At 44.8% G+C, this 21,408-nt stretch overlaps 2 protein-coding genes across 2 annotated transcripts in view; both read right to left on the bottom strand.

Annotated features, from left to right (window-relative positions):
* The window catches only part of sdc3 (syndecan 3), a 38,228-nt gene extending 27,268 nt beyond the window's left edge, over positions 1–10,960 (bottom strand). The window contains exon 1 of the mRNA XM_086178123.1: positions 10,353–10,960. Within this exon, the coding sequence (XP_086034249.1) occupies positions 10,353–10,406 (54 nt within the window). The 5' untranslated portion in view covers positions 10,407–10,960. The remainder of the gene's footprint in view (positions 1–10,352) is intronic.
* Positions 10,961–14,120: 3,160 nt separating this feature from the next.
* The window catches only part of pum1 (pumilio RNA-binding family member 1), a 41,204-nt gene continuing 33,916 nt past the window's right edge, over positions 14,121–21,408 (bottom strand). The window contains 5 exon segments of the mRNA XM_086178122.1: positions 14,121–16,594; positions 17,276–17,468; positions 17,600–17,721; positions 17,979–18,104; positions 20,804–20,941. Of these exon segments, the coding sequence (XP_086034248.1) occupies positions 16,463–16,594; positions 17,276–17,468; positions 17,600–17,721; positions 17,979–18,104; positions 20,804–20,941 (711 nt within the window). The 3' untranslated portion in view covers positions 14,121–16,462.

Here is a 21,408-nt window from a genome sequence, read left to right as displayed (position 1 = left end):
TACGGGTAGTGACTGAAAGAACGAGGTCGCCGACACAAGTGGATCAGATGAGTTTCCTCTCCAGGGAGGCTGGACTTAGCCTGACAGAGGGGGGATTCAGACATCCGGGGTGAGCTTGTGATACTGCAAGTGCTCATTAACATTGGAGGGTGATGGTGATGTGGCTCGAAAGTTGACTTTGGACGCCTCCAGCAGGTGTCCGGGCCCAGCAGTTGACCCTGAACACAGCTGGGGTTACATTTCTTGTCTGGCCTGGAGAGACCTTGAGGTTCCCAAGGAGCAAAACAAGAGGTTTCACAGGGTAATCTATCAAATAAAAAGTTATGATAAGTCCTGAAAAACATTGACGGGGCTGGCAATACATCAATAACAATCAAAATCAGTCCAATTATTGTTCTACATCTGTACGCCTGTACTTGTAATCAACATTTGTGATATAAGATTTTATTTTCTTCAACCAAGAAAAGATTGTTGTCTGTCATGCATCTTGGTTTTTGTTTTTGAATTATTTTTGCTGATTTAGAAAAAAAAACAATTTTGTACATTCTGGGGGGAAAGGTCATGAGTTATCAGTGACTAAAAATCTAATTAATTGCCTTCTAAAAGTCAGCAAGAAGTACTCCGAAAGAGTATGAACTTGGTGATCAGCTAGCAGAAAGTGCCGATAAAAACATCATCAGGGATAAGATATTTTTAAAAGGTGACATTTCTTCTGTATGAGTGCAATGATAATTATGATAGAACATGTGAGACTCTCCATCGCAAAGTATTGTGACTGCATTGATAAAGGAAAAAGTGCCTCGTATTATAAGCAATGCAAGATGTTTTTGTTCTCTGAGAAATTGCAAGTTTTTAGACAAAACAAATGATGAATTCAGTGAGGAAAAAAATGAACCCATTAATTGATTGTGAAAATAATCATTAGCTGCAGCCCTAAAGCAAATGATTAACCCAGTGCATCTGGATGTCAAAGCAACAAATAGAGTCAACAGAAGCCTATCAGCCCCTCCGCCGCCGCTTCCCGCTGCTGCAGCATATCATGTTTCAGTGCTGAATGACCTGTCAGCCTGTCATGTGCATCTGCCTCAGACGTATCACGTCCTGTCAGACACAAACCCCACACAAACAATTAGCACGTCTCACACACACGCATTAACAATACACTCGAGGACCTGCATTGTGGAAACCTCACGCTGGGTGTCAGTCAGCCTTTCAATCCCAAGTCTGTGCCAGTGAAGATTAGGGCTAATCCAAACTGTAGGAATGAAAGATTAAGAATGAATCACCTGCTACCCCAAGGTGAGCGTGTTTGGTTGCATGTGCCGGCGGGCCCAGCGAAACCAGAACCTGCTACAACCATAGAGACATATTGCAGAATCCCCTTCACTCCTTTGACCACACACATATTCTCTGTTGCGCACACAGACACACAAACACAGCACTCATTACCCTCAGTAGCTTGTTCATACTGCAAATGCCTTTGAAAGAGCCCTTTAAAGCAGTTGGGTTCAAAGGTTTACTTAAGGGGGTCCACACACACACACACACACACACACACACACACGTTTGCAAACACACACGCACACACTGACAAAGCCAGTTTCAGAGTCTATTTAATTGGATCAATGTTCTTCCCTCGTGGCTTGCCAATAATTGAGGGGACGTGAGTAACATGTGGGAAGCCTTTTGTTACTGAGTTCCTGTTTATATGAAGGCCGGCAGAATAAACAAGGTGCTCTCCAGCGCCAATGGGCAAGGGCTGATGGGATGGATGGATTGGTGGAGGTGAAGGAGGGAAGGAGGGAAGGAGGGAAGGAGGCAAAACGTCGCAGCAGTGAGCTCCTGACCTCGTTCACTCCTCTGTTGGCTAAATAATTCAAACACACATTTACACAGTCACATGCCTTTCACACACAGTATTTCTCTCTTACCACAAGCAGCTACCCTGTGCTCCTTGACCACCAGTTTCACATGTAAATTCACACACACACACACACACACGCACGTATAAAATCCCCCTTTAAGCACCACTCAGGAAGCCCTCCTGGTCTGAAGTCTGCAGGCCGATCTATAAATACTTGCATCCTGTGGCCATCCTTTAACCCCATGACCAAATGAACACATTGATGTGCCTCCCTCTATATACATGCACACACACACAAACACACACACACACACTTTCTGCTGTTCATTTTGTTGAAATTAAAATCAAACTGATGGCACAACAACAACAAATACAATTTGCTGGTCATGAAAACAAAAGTAAATAAACGGCAACTGGGAAAACCCTGTAAGTATCCGTTTAATCAACTCTAATATATGAGTGTTTCCATCCTGGTTTTCAAGGCCTGACGTCAGCTAGAGACTTTGCTATAGACTGTAATGCAGTTAGGAGATGTAATTCTTGAGCATTTATGTCTGGCTTAACATATAATTAAGAAAAGCAAGGTGCGCTTGTCTGAAAACGAGCTTGGAGTTTAAAAAGTCACCAGTGGATATAAATTCAATTGTACGGTCTCTGCTGCCAGAGATGTGTTTCTTTGGTCTAGTGCCTGATTAACATTTATGGAGAGCGCGAATCTACAACCCTTTTGGATGTATTCTCTCGTATTATAATATTAAAAAAGCCATGTAAATGTTCGCGCCTGTAAGTAAAAAAACAAACTATTTAGATCCGGACTGACAGTCTCCGTTTACTTTTATCTTTATGTCTTCTAGCGAGGCCTAAAGGTGTTCCCTCGAGACGGAGCACTTTACACAGCATCCGCTGTGTCTTCATTTAAAAAAACGCTTGCTGCCACTGTCAGGTGCATGCAGACTTACTTGCAATGGCGGCTGGCAATTTTCACAGACTCCCGGAGGAAAAGCAATTGCGTTTCCGCTTGGGAAAAAAAAAAAAGAAGACAAAATTGTTTTTCCCGAAGACCGGGGGAGAGTCCTTGTACAGGCATTTGCATGCAGCAGATATCTGATATCATCAGTGGATGACAGGATAAAAATATGCTCCAAAGGCTCAGTCTTTTCCTTTTGGCTATGCTCCGGCTAAACATCAGAGCTATTTAAAGACATTTTGTTTTGATGGTTTAAAATACGAGTAGTAAAATACAAGTGTTTACTGATTGCCACTTGGGGACTGTATTTATTGATTCAATTGATAAAGTGTCAGCTGAGGCTTGGACAACACGGCGCAGGAGTTTCACTTCCCAATTTTACCTGAAATGGTCAACTCTAGAAAACCTTACATTTGCAGTGCTTTGGCACTCTGGACATCCTGCTGATGCCATGTCAGTCATATGACACGAACACCTACAGAGCTTCCTGATACTATCATGACATATCGCTCCCGGATTCAACACATCCATCAGCATCAGCCCTGACTGTCATCGGTCACTATACCTGCCATGGCCATTTCCAGATGTATTCGGCCTATCTTTGTGATGTCAGCTCACGGAGGAAACAACACCTGCTGTAAATTTGAGTGGGTAAAATTATATATAGACCAATTCTTAATTCGTGCTTTCGTGCCAGGTATGAATGGGGTCAAAGGGGCAAATGTCCCAAGTACATATGTGGTTTCTTAGAGTCCAGTGTTTACATAGCTAACCCCTCATCCCCAGCTAAGACTAATGTGTGTTGACAGACTATCTGAGCCGGTGAACATCAGACCCTGGGAACACTGTCATGACCCGATCCAGGAAAAAAAAACAAAAATGTGTCCGCCCACAGCTAAAGTTACAAAGCTAACACGAATGTCGAGCAACTGCGAAAGCATTTGGAGGATCACCGGATGTTGCTCGGCCACTTTGTCAGGCCCCCTCTCTCACTGACCAGGTTCTTGTGCCATCCAAGCAGAACAGCAGACGGAGTGAGGGACGTTGTCTTCAAAGTAAACTGAACCCACAGTCCAATACACAATTGGATGGGATCGACTGCGCGCACACATTAATAAAGTATACTGTTCGTCATCACTGGCACTCCTCTGGATATCCCCTAACAAAGCAAGCAGCCACTGTGACCATTAGTTTCCTGTTTAAAATGTGTGGTGGGTTTAAAATGCAAAAAGGTGTATGATGTTGCCTCAAATGTATTCATTTATTAAGCGAATACATTTATGAAACTCTGGAACGCAATTGAGCAGAAAAAACATATTGGACGCGGGAGGAGAGCCTGCGCCGGCGGACATCCTTTGCATGACAAAGAAAATGAGAAAAAGCAATAAAAGAAGTACATTTTCAAGTTTACAAAGCTGAATGCTGGACTTGTTTGCCACTTAGCAGATAATTTTTCTTCTACACCGAAACTCTGTCATCACAGATGGCAAAAGTGCAGTGGAAATGTATATTGGCAGCTTGGTAGTCATTGGCATTTCTCAACACTTTCTATAACCACAGATGAAACCGTAGCAGGTGCTGAGCTGACGTGTTAACAGATCTGCCTCAATGACAATGTCAGAAATCATCATGTCAAACGACGTACCGACGAGCAAATCTAAATTAGCCGCCATAATTTCAATTAGATAAACAAATGGGACGACAGATGGAGAAGGAGATGGAGTCAAGCGCCGGAGGACAGGTGGAAGCCCGCTTCCAGGCGCAACTCACATGAGGTCCAGTCGGGAGCGTGGAGGCCAACCTCGTCTCAACCTCTGCCTGATCTTACAAGCCGCCTGCCAGGAAACATACACATACCAGCAGTCCCATTGGACTGCGCTGACCCAGCCCATCCGTCCTTCTCCACCTAATTATCCTGTTGTTAGGGATACCCGTGAGGAAGAGGATAGCAGAGAAGATACAGGACTTGAATGAACTTTCTGACGAAGGAACACGCTAATAGCATGGGTTTCAAAAAAAAAAAAGGAAAAAAAAAAAAAAAAAAAAAGAAGAGTTCAATCGCGTCTGTCGTATTAATACTCTCGTTGAAGGCCAAAAGATTTGATAGCCGGATAGAGACGTCTTGTTTCTGGGGGGTTTATTTGTGGAAGAAGCACTAATGCAGAGAGATCAGTACATATGTGTACACACACACACACACACACACACACACATATTTCTGTAGAGGCGGGACTACCTCGATCTGCATCTGTATCTTGCATCTGTATCTTTTAATTTATCATGGAGGAACAGATGGACAAAAGAGGAGCATGAGGAGAGCGGCTAGAGGAAAACCGAGGACTTATAAAAGAGGGAGCGTGACGTGAAAAGCTGTGAATGAGAGAACCAGTGGAGGCGATGGGGAAGCGAGACAAAACAGAATGAAGGAGCGAAAGAGGGAGGGAGGGAGGGAGGGGACGGGGAGGGGAGAGGCGATAAAGCTGTGACAGAGGCAGCCATGCTGGTTGTCATGGCGACGGCCATAGAGAGCAGGTAGAGCATGGTCTCCTGGGAATGAGCAGTGTACGCCTCCCCCACCCCTCTCTCGGTCTCTATCCATCCACAGCTATCTTCTCTCTTCTGTCTCTGTGTCCCAACACCGCAACACCTCTTCTACCTATCTTTCCCTCCTGTCTTCTTTCCACTCTGCAACCCTCTTTTAGCCATTTTGAGGGAATTTCTCCCCATCCTCCCTTTCTTCTTATTCTCAGGCAAGCATTTACCTTGCTATCAAAATATCCCACGATCACCTCTCCCCGTTTTCCCGCTCTCCATTTTATTTCCTCCCCTGTTTCTTCCCTCTCTCCCATTATCTCATGGTCGCCCTTTTTCCATTGCTCTCCACTCCACTCCCTCCCTTCTCTTGTCTCTATATTCATCTAAGCCCCTCTCCGGAGAATAAGAATGTGAGTATGTCTGTGCTGTGCTTCCCAATTACTGCAAGGGAGACTCTGTGTGTGTGTGTGTGTTTGTTTAGCATCTGTAGGAGCGTTGTTTCTGGCCTACTTTGACCTACCTAAAACACCTCCAGCGTTCTCCGTCTCCCTCTGACTCACTGATACTGCAAAACTGCCGCACACCAAAACTATTTGCTATTCCAGCCAGTGTGCGAGTGTGCATGAGTATAAGTCACGATGTTAACACGCATACGTACATACACGTGAGCGAGCGTGTCCAAACTTGTGTTCCTGGTCAGGATGAGAGGAGCCAGCTGGATAGATTGCGGTTAAAGCTGCATTCCTTCTAATATGTAGGATGACTTGAACACATTCCAAAGGGAAAGTTTCACAATATTACAGAGGGAAAAAAACACAATTGAAGAAAAACCACCACATCCCAAAATTACTGGCAGTGTTAACAGAGGTTTTAGAAGAAGGAACTTGGCCTGGGCAAAAGTACAATTTAAATACACGCTGTGTAAAAACAAAAAAATTGCTGCAGAAAATTCCCAAATAGTTAGAAACGCAGTGGATCATAACTACAAAGTTTTAGAAAAACAGCAAAGAAAAAGGAGACAATACAATTTTTTCTCATCAGGCTAATTCCTATGTGGCATTGCAGATGCTATTATATGACCAGGGCGTGCCATGTTGGAAAGTGTGCAAGCAAATACATACAGGTGAATTATTTTCCACCAGTGAGTGAGTCATGTAAGCCCTGATAGTACAACTCTCTTACATGTCTACATGAGATTAGTGCAAAACTATTCAGATTAACCAAGGGAGAAATAATTTTCTATAATGACCGACTTGTGACTGGATAAATGTAAACTTTATCATGTGTTTATATCCCTCAAAACTCCCCAAATGGGGTATTTAACAACAAGATATAACTTAAGCTACGTGCTAGTTAGCATGCTAGCACAGAAACCATATTTGCAGTTGCAACACAATATAGAGGCTTCCGATGATCACTGTTAGTGATTGCACACGCTGAACCACTTTTCATATTTTATTGCTTTTTTTTTTTACAGTTTTATTTGAGCAAATTTTCTTTGCATGATCCTTTTAAATACATCTCATTATCTTTACAGCCTGAAACAGCCAGCAGCCAGTCAGCCAAGGCCTCATTACATTGTGCCTTTGTTACCATTACATATATCATGTGATACAAACCAACAAGACAACATTTTGTGGTGGGGGAAGATAGCTAGTTGGAAAATAAGAGGAGTAGTCATTTGTAACCAGAGGGCCTTTTTTGATTTCTTAGAATAAAAAAAAACATTTTGGGTACAGCTCTCTGTAGCCAATGATTTTTTTATCTTATTGTAGACCAGCATTGTTACCATACGATGGTTAATCCTTTGTCCTCTCTACATCAGACTGTCATAGTGTCCCTTATCTGATCTTTGTTTTAAAACATACTTATGGAATTTTATCAGTAAAAAGGTCCGTTTACATTTTCTTTACAGATTTACCTTTTTAAAAATAATTTCTTCCCTTTTTTCTGATAACATCTTCAGTCATTTTGATAGCCATCAGTTGAACAGATTTGGCAGAGAGAAAAGATGACTCATTAGTCAACAACACCAAAAACAGATCTACTGAACATTCATCAAACAAAATGTCAACAAGTGTTTGTGTATATTTTGTGTCTCATTTGAGGGCAGCTCAGTCAAGCTCCATCATATATTCTGAATCTGTCCCTAGTAGGCAATGAAGACAGGCAACCCTGAAGCAACTTAATGTGTTGTGACCTAAAAAGAGGGGATTCATATCCAAGCAATTGATTGTATTGGTCATCGTTAGAAAAAAAAAACTGAGACATGACTTAAATTCCTTGACTAGTGGCCAGCGATAAAGATTTTTATGTCAACCCAAGAATGTTTTCTATGGAGCTCTTTTAGTTCGCAATAAAACTCCAGAATCTATTGCAAACTCTGAGCATTCACTGACCTTTTGCTTTAGAGAGGACAAGCCAAATAAAAAAAATAAATAAAAAAAAAAGGATTGTGAAAGCAGGTTTCTGTCCCCAGCAACTCTTATCAGTCCGGTGATAAATGTGAAATTCCTTCTGGGTTGAATCAAATGCTAAAAGTTTCTCAGTGGAAATGAAAAACTAATTTAAGTCAAAATGCGGGCACATCTGCTAAGCCAGTCCTTCGCATGTGATAAGGAGTTACTTACAGATATGAGTGAGAGGCATACGCGGATGCGAGCGAGTGTGTGTGTGTGTGTGTGTGTGTGTACACATCCAACGCACGTAAACAACCGAGGGGGAGCCGGGGAGAGGAGACGTGGCGGCGGATGTTTTTTTCGCACTGAAAGCTTTCATTATTCTGTTTCTTCATCCATGCTCACCTCGGGACAGCGCCGGCCCCTCTGAATAGGAGCTCCGGATATGAACTGTGATCTCTTTCATTTCCTCTGCCCAGCGCCCTGCCACGCACACCTGAACCCCCACCACCACCACCACCACCCCCCGGGTGTTTTCTACCTGCCAGCATGAGTATGTGTGAAGGGACTTTGTCCTCCAGGGGAGTGAGAAGGACCCACTTCCTGTGTCAAATTGCTTCTCACATTCCACACTCTCCCTCAATCCGCCTTACTTGGGCTATTTTTCCCCTTTTTCTTGCTCCTTCGTTCTGTCTTGGTCTCTATGGGGGGCTTTGTCTGCCATCGGAGGCACAAAACACCGATTCATTCCGCAACTTTCAGACATGATCCTCCAGAACACAACGCCTTTTCCGCCACACAAACACCGTTCAGGGAGAGAAGGAGTCTTTGGTATTGGAGAGTCACTATTTTTGAGCCCACACACAGACGGATGGACAGTCGGTGCTCTCATGAAAGCACGCACACACACAGACTATTCATGGGACACAACAGATGTCTGTGGGAACTGCACTCTGATGTAAAAAGAAAATAGTCAACCGGATATGATGTCAAATATCTGATAACAGGAAACACCCTGACACACAGCTCACCAGGAGATTCACAAACAGACACACACACACACACTCGGTTGGTTTGCAGCCAGCAGGCTTCTAAAGAAATGGCAGTTTTTCAAGAGTGAATATGGGTTCTAGGGTTTTTATCTTGTATAAGTGTTAACGTCGCTGTAACACTGATGCATCTGTGCACTCCACACACACGCACGTGATTATATTAGAAGGTATTTAGAGGGTGTTTGTGTGTGTGTGAGTGTGTTTCACACCTGTCCCCGTCTGTACACTCAAAGACAGATTAAGTCATCTCCAGGCCAAGGATCTTTGGCAGAGATTGCTACTGACTGACCCAGTAATAATCAAGGAGTATCTGTGTGTGTGTGTGTGTGTGTGTGTGTGTGTGTAGAAGTGCACGCATGTGTTTGGCGTTGAAAGCCGCGGCGGCCAAGCAGTAGCAGCAGAATAGATTAATACTCGGTGAGAGGAAAATCACAGTAGAGGAATGAATGTGGACGCTGAAACTCCCCTGCAGGTGATTGAGACCTAACGGAACCGACTGTCGTGAATGACGTTAAACCGGATGCGCGGATGGAGCTCTCACGCCCTTTGGCCACCGCGATCCAGCGTTTTCTCGGGATTTCGCGCTCGGGATCTCGCTGTGTTAGTTATTTCTGGAGACTCCCCATCACCCCCCCTCCACCTACTCCACCCCGTTCAGTGCCTCCTCTCCGTGGGAGAAGTCTGGAGTCACCGGCGGCGGAAGTGGAGGGCCCTGCCCGCCCGCCTGCCATTGGCGGCGGCGGAGGGCTCGCGCGTGCATTCCTGATCGGCACCCCCTCCCCCTCGCGGTTCCCGATGACATCATTCAACCGGAGCTTCCGCGCGCGCGCCGCGGCAGCCGTTAAATCCTCGGCGTGGCCCATCCGGTATCGCGTTACCCCACCCACTTCTTCTCCGTTACCACAACCCCCGGTGCTCACGGGAGGTGTCCTGGCATCCGGACAATGAGACCGACGGGGAGACGGGAGTAAAACTCCTCACAGGTTGGAGACCGGACAGCCGTGCGGGCAAACACGCGCGCACACACACACCTTGCACCGCGACGCCAATTAAAGTCGTTACGTAGCCGCAACATGTCCGGAGCCCCCCCCCCCCCCCACACACACACACACACACACACACACGCGCACACACACACACCGAATTAACGGCAGGATGTGAGCTAGTGACACAGACCCCACATACCGAGACACCGCGCGCACGCACGCCCACGTCATTAAGCTCAATTAGAGATTACCCACTAATTACAGTCACGCATTCACAGCTCTGTGGGCAACAATGAACCCCGACACCGAGACACAAAGGCCGGTGTGCGTGGGTGCACGCAGTCCACCGGGAGTCACCGGCGGCCGGTAAGGGCCGTCATGTAGGTCGAGTGCCGCTAACGGAACGGACGGACCGTCACTGTGTCGTTAAGCTGATAGCGCAGCACGCTCTCGGGCGCGGGCCCGTGCGCGTGCGAGATCCCGAAGCGCACGAGGAAAGCTTCCCCCCCCCCCGGTTAACAAAGGGATATGAGGCTCACGCGGACTTACCGTGGCGACGTGGGCGAGCAGCGCCGTCAGCGACAGCAGCCAAGGCAGCTTCATGGTGGGGGGTGAAGCGGGCACAGCCTCCCGGTGCCGCCGCTGCCTTCACCGGGTTCGAGGAGGTGTGTGTGAGGAAGAGAGAGTGTGTGTGTGTTGGAGGGGGGGCGGCTAGGTGTCTCGGTAGTCTGTCCAACTTCAGCGCGTGCCGCCGGTCCGCGCGACCATCCGGGGATTTTTTTTTTTTTAAATCCAAAGCTTCACGCCGGTCACCGGTACACCGGAGATCTCCGCGGGTCTGTCTCCTGATAGATTTACTACCGGGAGACGCCAATGAGCCCTTCTCTCTCTCCTCTCCCTCCCTCCCTCTCTCTCCTCCCCCTATCCGCTAAGGGCAGGATGTTCCGTATGGCGACGCTGCTTGGCCTCGGCGTCTGGCAGGAGGCGGAGTGTGTATGTGTGTATATGTGTGTGTGTGTGCGCGGGCGCGTGTATATGTATGTATATGTGTGTGTGTGTGGGTTCTCCACGCGTGTAAAGGAGGAGGATTGCCCCCTGCAGATCGTTCAGGCACCCGCAGCCTGTAAGTAGCCTTCTCCCTCCCTCCACACACACACAAACACACACACACGTTCACGCGCAAACGTCCGGGACACACAAAGTCCGATCGAGCCCTTTGTCTCGTTCCCCGGTGGTTCCGGTTCGGTTCCTCGCTGAGTCACGGCAGCCAGAGAGAAGCTCACACCTGTGTCTTCCGTGAAAGTGGAATTGATCATTTATGCGCCCCTCGCGTTTATCTTGCGTGCGTCGCCTGGCAACCGCACCGTTTAAGCCAATCGCAACTAGCCCCCGCGTTTAGATGCTGTTTAAACAGGGAAACCCCGTCCCGCTATCAGAACCGGAAATTGCTGGCACTTAAATGGGCCTGTTAGCCGTTAGCCGTCAGCTAACACTCCAAGCTGGCATCCCCTCTGTCATATATTCCCTCATTTTTTTATGAATGAAAATCTATTTCTGTATTTATTGAATAAAAAAAAAATAAATTACAAACTCTGTTACCTTAAGTGCTTGTATGCCATCGGATGAGATCAGTATAATCTTGATATAACAGTCTTAAGAGGTTCTCAGTCATCCAGGTCATGGTGAATTCTTGTTGAAATCTTCTTGCCTTGGGAACCTGGACTTGAATTTCAGTTGACAAGACAAGAGGATTTCGACACTATGTTGGTAAAACAGGTGATCCGGTTTTGTTTCTATTAGTGACATAATGAATTTGTGATTTTGAGAAAACGGTGAAAATCTAGCGAAGTCAACGCCTTTGTTATGTGAATAGTGTTGAGAGCATATCGATCCGTGTCTTTTGAAAGGCCGATTAAAATAGCTTTTCTGTGACTGAAAATATACACATTGGCATCGATGTCATCTGGAGGTTCATCAAATCCCTCGTGTGGCTTCTTCACTCAGAGGAAGTGACAAGGTCACGCATTGCATTCATGTAAATATTTATATCCCGAACCCCTTTACACCTATTGTTTCAGTCCTTCCCGTCTTTTTTTCCCAAACAGTTATAGTACCAGATGTTCACATCATATGCGGGGCTTTGTTTCACATTCACTGTCATGGTTCTGTTGAGAGACTGCGCTTTTGGCTCCATTTTTATTTATAACTCTGACTCTGATGTTGCAACAAAATAAGTCAACATATCGAAATAAAATAAGAGCTTTTTTTGCCTTTTCATATTCATTGTTTGTTTTGTTTCAAATCGCCTTGTTTCAATTGTAGTTAAGAGAAACACAGTAAAGAGCTTCATTCGGTTAGAAAAACATCACCGCAGCTCAACTCTTCAGGCCATTCAGTTAATCACCTCAAAAAGGCAACAAACCCACCCATGGGATCGCCAGCGCCAACATCACACTTAATAGGGCCTTTTCAAAAATAACAACCTGTCAGCTTCTGCAGAGGCCAGGTGAGCCTCACACAAAAGCTGGACAGGTGAGGGTAAGTAGTGTTGTCTCCTTGAAACACTGCAGACTATCGGAGCAATGTTTTTCAAGGCTCCTCTTAACTTTTCAGGTCTTGACCCTCACGCTGAAGGCGCTGGAGCCAGACACTGCTGATTTTGTGGGTGAATTGTGGTTTTGGTAACGTCTAGCTGATCCTTTTGCTATACTTCTGATCACCTTTTAGATTTCCACCAAGGTGGGTTTTTCATATTCAAGAGATGTAAAACAATGGTAGGACGCTGGAAAAATGGCATTCATAATTTAATATTTTGGTCTAGCTTTGCCTCATTTTGAAATGTTTGATTTTCAAAAACAATCTCCTGCGCCAGTCTTTGTGCTTTCATGCAAACGGGCTGATGATCCCAGTGAGCTCAGGCAAAAGGCAAACCTTGTGGTGTTTCGCAACAGGGTCCATTTACATTCCTGTGATCAGTGATTCAGCCAATTCACACCTTTTGCATGTCATAACTTACCCAAATGGTTCTTGTTTTTTTGGGACATATAGCATTTCAAAGTATGTTAAGGCACATTCCAGGTTTTCTGGTTTACTGCTTTTTCTCAATGGAACATTTGCAGATTTGAGCTGCGTGGTGTTGAAGCTGAATACAGTCAAACACCAGAACCATCCAACTGGTTTTAAATTTAATGTTAACAATTGTGAAATACAGAAACAATTGTCTTGTTTGGCCAGGAAGTGTGTGTGTGTGTGTGTGTGTGAGTGCTCGCTGGTGCAACTTGCTAATATTTGGAAAAATAGACCAATCAAATTAGGAGCGGGGTGGCCACACACATTCAGAGAAATGTTAAACTTTGTTCTTAAAAATTCATCTTTTTTTGCTGTAAATGCTCCGAAATGATAAAAGTCCTCCATTGACCCTCAGACACTGCGCAAATACTCAATACAGCTACATCGACAAGAGCTTGAGAGAAGCTTCCACTGCCACCAGGAAACGCTTGTTACATGTTTGATCATGTTTCTCTAAAATCTTCAACATTATTTCCCAATGATGGATGAATTCTTTTTGAGTAAATGCACTAAGGACAACTCGAAGTGGTTGTCCTTCAGCAATATTTGACACTACATCTACTACACTGCATTGGCCTTACTATTCAGATAAGTATTTTATAATTTGAATAACTTGACATTCCATTGTATTTCATTTTTCCAAAGAAATGTGGTTAACTGGTATAAAATTGATTCATTTGAATTGTAAATGAGTCAGTTGACAGTTTTAACCCTGTCAAATTGCTTAAATCTACAACAGAATCCATGATGTGACCTTTACATTTACCAAATGAATTGGAAGGAAGAAAAAATACTTTTCTTTGAAATAACTAGATGTTACGTCGTTATTTCTTCATAGCTCCCCAGTCATCGCTGTCAATTGAAGGTTATTTTCTTACTAATTTGAAGACCTTATTCTTGCTGAATTTGTTTATCTTTTCCATACATATTCAGTGACATCAGTCATTTCACTGTTGCCTTTGCTGATAAATTTTGAATCAGTGAAATGATGGCAGACAAAATGATGTGGAAGTAAATGAGTGAAAATGTGGCATTACTTTTGACTTATGCCGATGTGGACTATACAGTGTTACATTGTGCATCTATGCCCCAGATTAAAGCTATACTTCTGCAGCTGTGTATCTGAGGGGTTGATAGAGAAGAAACTGCTATCTTTTTTAATAATCACGCTCCTCTGCCACTTTTCACTGTATCTTGTGTGTGGTTGTGTGAGTGAGTAACCGGCAGGCAAGGACACACTTGACGCAATTAAATTTTCAAAGTTTTTCTTTGTTCAGTTTGGTTTCAAAATAAAGATCACACAATTGTTTAGAGACAATCTACAACAGGAGTTACAAAAAATAGTTGCCCAGGCAATAAGCATACACAGGTTCTGTTAACTATACACATATGATTACAGGTGTGCTCGTAGTAAATATACACAAGGCTGCTCCAAATGTACACCGCTCTGTGGCGGGCTGCCTCTCTCACCCAAAAGGACATGGACAGTATGTACCCGATCAGGTCGGGTGTTAGCATGCGCCCTGAGTGCTCTGGTCACGGGTGACCGCTAAGAATCCGGGCGTGAACACACACGGGACAATGTCGGGACAGCTTCTGTTCGTAAGAGATGTCTGAATGTAAATCAAGCGGAGGTTTTTCGGTCTGTGCAGAAACGTGCCCCTTTGTGCAAAGACGGCAGCATTTGCAAACAATTACAAAATGAAAGTGCCAAACAGCCCATAGAGATTTATTCAGGATGTCAAACATCAACCCACTGACTGAATCAAAATAATTCTTCCTCTTTCCCTGTTAATTTCTGTGAAAAAGATTTGCTGTATCCGGACGAGGTTTAAAACAAATGTATGGATTAACAGCGTGCATCCCTCTTGACAATAAGTTTGTTTGGAAAGAAAAGCACATTGAACCATGCAGAAATTAAAAAAGGATTACAGGAAGAATTAATGTTTAACACAATGTAGCTTTATGGGCTGCTATCCATTTTCAGATGGATACGAACAGTTGAATGCTGGCGTCCGTCCACACACAAGTACAATTTTCTGCTTTAACAGAACAAAATCGGGTGATCCACATGTGTGTTCACACCCGTTTAAAAGGGGGGTGGGAAAGGGGGGCTGTCCTGCCCACTCACTCCTGATCGGATCACACAGGGAACATCTCACACCGGGTCTGAACAGGGACTATGATACAGCACTTACAGCACTAGAGAAATGCCAAAAAACACAAGAATCTCCTCTGTACAATCCATTGTTTTACCCCTGTGAAAATGGTCATGGGTAATTGAGGGGATGGGGGAGGGGGTTGTTGAGGTGGGGGAGAGGGGGATTACATGAGTACATGTCTTGGCCAGCATACCATACTCATGACACAGTTCATGGGGTAAAGCATTCCTATAAAAAGATCTTAAAAAAAGGTAAAAAAAAAAAAAAAAAAAAAAAAAGAAGGGGGGAAATAAAGAAAAAAAAAAAAAACTCAACAGAAATCAGAAGACACCACTAAGTCTAACAGAACATGTCCAATTGGAAGTCAGTGGGAGATGAACTTCTTAAGTTAAGCAGTGACAGGATAAGATAAAACCAAGCGTGGCGAATCTTTGTACAAGTACTACGCTGTATAGAAAGGGCTTTTCAAAACAAAAATTTGATATTACAATTTACAATATACAACAACTCATGTCACAACTAAGGAGGTGAGAATATACACTGAAATGCACAGGGTTTTTTTTCTAATTTTTTTTTTTTTTCGAAGAGTGAACTTTTTCTTTTTTTTATCTCATACCAAAAAGGGTGGTAAAGCACTTTTACATTACAAGGGTTTACAAATGTACAATTATACAGTCAGAAGTATGTGGTGACTACTAGGATACATTTTATAGATACAGATTCAACATCAAAAACCAGAAAAACTACAAAGTTTTATTTTATATATATATTTATATATATAAATATGCAAAGGTCTACACCAAGTATACACTTTTTTTTTTGTTTTTTTTTTATTAGAAGCAAGACCAGAAAACAAATCTCCCATGCTAAATGAACCGTAGGCTGGTTAGCTGATGGCATGTGTGTATTTGTCTAGGATTCTGTGACAAATTAAATTCTCGTTCCATCACATATTGGTAAATAGCTAGGACACTAGGGATTGTGTGCAGCAGTAGCAACAAGTGAACTGGTGTGAATTCATCTGAAATGAAGAAAGAGGAAACCAAAGGAAGAAAAGAAAAAGCAAAAAAAAAAAGAAATAAAATAAAGGGGCGGAAGTGAAATGGGGAGTGGATCGGGTCTCGCTTCACTCCCTGCCCTCCTTCCCTCCCCCCCTCCAGCTCAGCAGGCCTGGGCACAGGTGGGGGGAAGGGGGGAGGGTGACAAAAATTTTGAACTAAGGCTGTCTGTCGCAGCAGGCTCCTGCGGAAGGGTTGCCATGGAAACAGCGATACACGTGGTACTCGAAAGAGTCCTCGGTGAGCGAGATTTGGAAGGGGTCAGCGGGTGTTAAGGGTCGGACGAGGTCGAGAGAATAAGATCGGTATAAGCAGGGTGAGTTGGGGGCTGGGGGAGGGGTGAGTTTCAGGCGGGGGGGAGGGGGCATGTTTACATGATGCCATTAGGGGGTCCACAGAGGGGACCCAGGTCGACGCCATTCTTCATGTAGTACTTCTCCAGCTTGGCCAGGATGTGTTTTCCATACGTGTACTTCCTCAGGGTGGAAATGTGGGGCCGGATCTGAGAGGAAACAAGAGGGTGCTCAGACTGTCAGCCGACAGCATTGACTTCTCTCTCTCACTCTCTCTCACACACACGCACGCACGCACGCACGCACGCACACACACACACACACGTGGGAAACTCAGGTATTTTCCGGGTTAGCGTCCAAGAGCTGTAGAAATCAATTCCAAAATCAATGACCACTTGCACTTAAGTCAGTCTGTGTCATTGCCTGGGAAACCAGTGACACGAGTGACCCGTGGAAGATTCACAGCATCTCGATGTGGAAAGAAATGACAGGTGGCTTGTCTTCCTCTTTCCCAAACGCCCTGCAGCTTTTCCTTTCAATCAGTGCAATGATATTACACACACTCAGTCAATCCAGACAAATCTAATCCACGTGATGATTCTCAATCTGAGCATGTTGCTGATGACATGTTTATTGCTCATGTCATTGTTGCACATTGCTGCAGAGGAAAATATTGATTTATTATCACTGCACACCGATGTTTGGCTTGGACCGGTGCTTCGGTAGGTCTAGAAAGTTCCTTTCATTTCAGAATTTGCTGTCACTGTAGCAGCTCTAATTGAATTTACCTTCCCCTAGAGTGATACTAGACACACAAAAAAGAAGATAAGATTTCCGCCGGAAAATGTTCCACCGGCAGCCGAGAAATGATAAAAGAGACAGGCACCTACCTTGTGCATGACTATTTTGCGCTGGGTGGGCTCGGCCACATCGATCATCTTCTGCACCACATAGTTGGCGTACTGGTCCTTCATCATGGTGTATAAGGCACTATGGGGTCCCTCCGCAAGGCTGCACACCTCATCTATAAGAACTGCCCGCTCCGCCCGCGATGCGTGGGTCACACACTTCTCCACCACATTACTGGGACAAGACAAATGGGGGGTGGGGGGGTTCATTGGTGGGAAAAGTGCAGAATAAATGGGAACCGTGTGTGGGGGGGGACAACGACGACACAAAAATAAAAACACTGTTGTGAGTGTGTTGCATTTTACCTGGCAAACTTGTGCTGGCTGAGCCCCAGCACGTTGCCTCTGATCTCTGCCACTATCTTGCTCTTGTCCTCGGCTCGGCCGTGCTCTAACACGTGCTGGATCACGTAGTTGCCGTACTGGTCCTGCAAGGGACGAGTAGAGACACATTCAGGGAAACGTGTGAGCGCCAGCTGGAGCCTGACGTCAAGCCAAATATACAAAATCCGGATGCTTCTAAGAGGCGCTTTGTTTGGGCAAACTGAAGTTGTTTGATAAAAAAAAAAAAAAAAACAACAACACATAACTGGTGAAAATGGAGAGATGAAATGACATCTATCTATCTGTGTGTGTGTGTGTGTGTGTGTGTGTGTGTGTGTGTGTGTGTGCCTGCGTGTTTCACCTGCACAAGTTGCTCTGTGTGCTGGTGAAGCTCTTCCAGGATGGGCAGCGTCTGTTCAGGAAGGCAGTGTTCGAGAATGCGCTGGATGACTCGACAGCCGTAGGGGTGAGTGGAAAGGGCAAAGACCTGCGAGACATTGACACACACACACACAATTATTATCACTCTTTTCAGGCACTGAAAGCAGAGCTCGACTTGAACTCAGGAACTTAAATATAGTAAGTAGATTTGCTGGTGCTTGATATGTTCACAGCATCTGCTCATAAAAAACATTATTGAGAAACTATACCGAGCGAAAATATAAACCTATTGTAGCCATTTTATCTAACGGGCAACAATTCAATGAGATGTTTTTTATCCCCACTCTGATTATGTACAAAATTTATGACACAGTAACAATCTTTTTTTCTGTGGTCTTAATGAGCACCACAGGTGTTGTTTCTTGGGGGGGGGGGGGGTCAATAAAATATCACCCCAAATCCTCCAGATTTGTCTCATCATGATGCCAGGGGGAGGGGGGGGGGGGGACACCCCATGAGATGCAAGCTGCCATGTCACTTCAGCAAATGGCTGCAGCTGTAAGGGCTGTTTTTTCATACAAGAATCTCCCTGAAACTTCAGGTGTGCTGGTTCAGCTTGGCTTCTCAGCTAATTGGCAACACGCTCTCCAGGGACCAGTCACAGCTCCGGTTTGAAGCATTGCACCGCGTCTGCGCTGTTTACGCATCCGGCGTCTGCGCGGTGTCCCCCCGGACCTGGTGGCCGGTTGTCCGGTGTCAAAAACCGACTCGAACGATCCAGTAGGTCTGGGCGAGTGCTCTTTTCTGATTGGCCAGTGGGTGTGTTGAAATGGTTTAAGGCACACCTAATTTGGCTCAAGTTTAATCACCGTTCAAAATCCATCCGCTATCCAACTTGTAACCATAGCAACATCCTAGAGCACAGCTGTGGAGCTTACTCATGAATTTTAAGACCTTCAGTCCACCGAGGCTGGTGAATGTGAAGCCTTGAAACGCGACAGGAAAAGCCAGGGGCTCGATGTCGTCAGAGGTTGGTGAAGGACCAAGGTGTAAACTCAATTTACAGATTTACGGAGCTTCATAGACGCAAACCATGGTCCTGACCTCTGTCAGGGCTTGTAATGGTGAACTACCACTCCTACTTGTTGATTATGCCGGTCTTAATGTTGGACTCCTGTACGTTGGTGGCGCTCTCTTCACAGATAATCCCATTTGACCCTCAGTAATGCAGATGGCTGGCAGCACGTGCAGCATGATGGCTGCTGGCACTTCAGTGATCCAACATTGTCAGCACATTAGACAGAGCCACAGCTCATCATCCCAGGAGTCAAGAAAGCAGCTGGATAGCAGGTTAAGCTTCTGCATCTTGTATTTGTCATGTGCCCGGGCTCTCGTTGCTAGGGTTGCATGGAATTTCAGGAAGCTGGAAACGTCCCTGTTTTCTAAATGTGACAACTTGTTGAGCATCTGTGGGCCATCATCATGCTCCTGGTCCTGGGAACATCTCAACTCTATGTCTTTTATGAATAGTATTCTAAAATTCTCAATTGACAATGTGACTTTTGCTCAAAGTGGGGATTTTACGATACACCATTTTGCTGTTTATATCATGGTGCAAGATTTAAAAAAAATCAACGGTTAAAACCAAAAAATTTAAGTCTAACGAAAACAGTGAATTAGTACGCATTTTAAACAATTTGACAAAAAAATGCAACAAACAAAGTGCAACCTCCAAAAATGCAACACTTTCAAAAAAATACACTTGAAACGTCCATTCAATGACCTTTTTGTCAGATTTCTGCAATCTGCATCCCCCGTAAGTCTTGGGAATGCAGTATTCGTATTATCGATTTCACGCAAGCTTGAGCCATATCCAGGCAGGTATTGGTGGACATTGAAAAACTCGAGTCTGAAGATCAATTAAGGGAAGGGTTTGTCATTATCGTATTTTCCAGCAGTAACCTCGATCAATAACCTCATGCTTTGCTGAGCAGTTGCCCTGCATATCCAAATGCTACAAAACTGACCTGCTCTGTGTCTCGCTGACTGTTCTTAAGAATCCATCAGATAATTTTTCTATGCATTGTGGTGAAGTGCATCTTCAAGCCATTTATATTTTTTTGTCGACTATATCACAGCGATCACGACCGAGAACGAGGACTGATTTCGCAATGCATGTTCACAACAAAGATATACGGCTATGAAGGTCTGATTATTCCATACACTGACACATCCCGCCCACTCCTGCAGGGAAGGTGAAAGCAAATTCCTGATGTGCTTTCAGCATCACAAACAACCCTGAGCCAAAGAGGGGAAAACATACAGTTGCACAACATGCAAATAGTGGGAGAAAAATATGTATATATTAAAAAAAACAACATACAAATATAAAAACTGCGGTAACAGCGGAAGTGTAATGAATGTAATTGAAGGTGTAAAGATAAACACACCATCTCTCTCTCTCTCTCTCTCTCTCTCTCACACTGTGCTCCAGTAACATTTAGCTAGCTTTAGGAGGGTCACTGATGGCACTGGGCCTCAGCTTCTGTTGCTATGGTGACACACCCTGTCCCTGGAGAGTGCAGAGAATGTGTGTTTAGGTACTTAGTTGGTGACAATATGCTCGCTACCTCAAGGCATGTACGTGCATACACGATTGTATGCGTGTTTGGATGTCAGCCAAACACCGGGAGGCTTCAGTGATTGAACGGGGAAATATTGTGTGTGTGTGTGTGTGTGTGTGTGTGTGTGTGTGTGTGTGTGTGCGTGTGTGTTTGTGTGCGTGTGTACACAGACAGCACCCACCTGTCCCTTGAAGGCGTCTATGATGAAGTGTAGCGCGTGAGGCTGGACACACTCGATACACTTCTGCACCACATGGTTGCCATTCTGGTCCTTTACGCACTTCAACACATGGCCGTCGAGCTCCCGCACCATCTCGCTCTGAGGGGAGGAGGAGGCCAGACGCCGAGCAGGACAGACAGCCAGGCAGGCAGGATGTGGACAGGGACATGTAATTGTTTGTGAGGAATCAAATATTGCCTGTAAGCCTTTTCCAAATTCTCATTTGTCACACTGGCTTACTGTGGTCTACAAATAACGCCGGGGCTCCGACGGCTGCCCTGGAGAAATCTATCGAAGTCCATTAAGGAGACACAGATACATTTCTCTCCCCGCAACATAAAGAATACCTGGTGTGTACTTTTCCCAGACGCTCAACAATTTCCTGCAGATTTTCATCTGATATTCATCTTAGCACCGGCACTTTAGAATTTGCATATAAACCGAGGTTTCATTAGCCGTGTCCGTTGTCGATGATACACTACCTGAGAGGAGCTGCAACGTATACCCATAATGTCTATGAAAAATGCAATTTCAGCATGGGAAGCACACGCAGCCTTCTGGCTTAT

Source organism: Fistularia commersonii, chromosome 30 (genome assembly GCF_037954325.1).
Source record: "Fistularia commersonii isolate RoL2024-O1a breed Wild chromosome 30, RoL_Fcom_v1.0, whole genome shotgun sequence".
NCBI lineage: Eukaryota > Metazoa > Chordata > Actinopteri > Syngnathiformes > Fistulariidae > Fistularia > Fistularia commersonii.
This window is presented reverse-complemented; position numbering and strand designations above follow the sequence as displayed.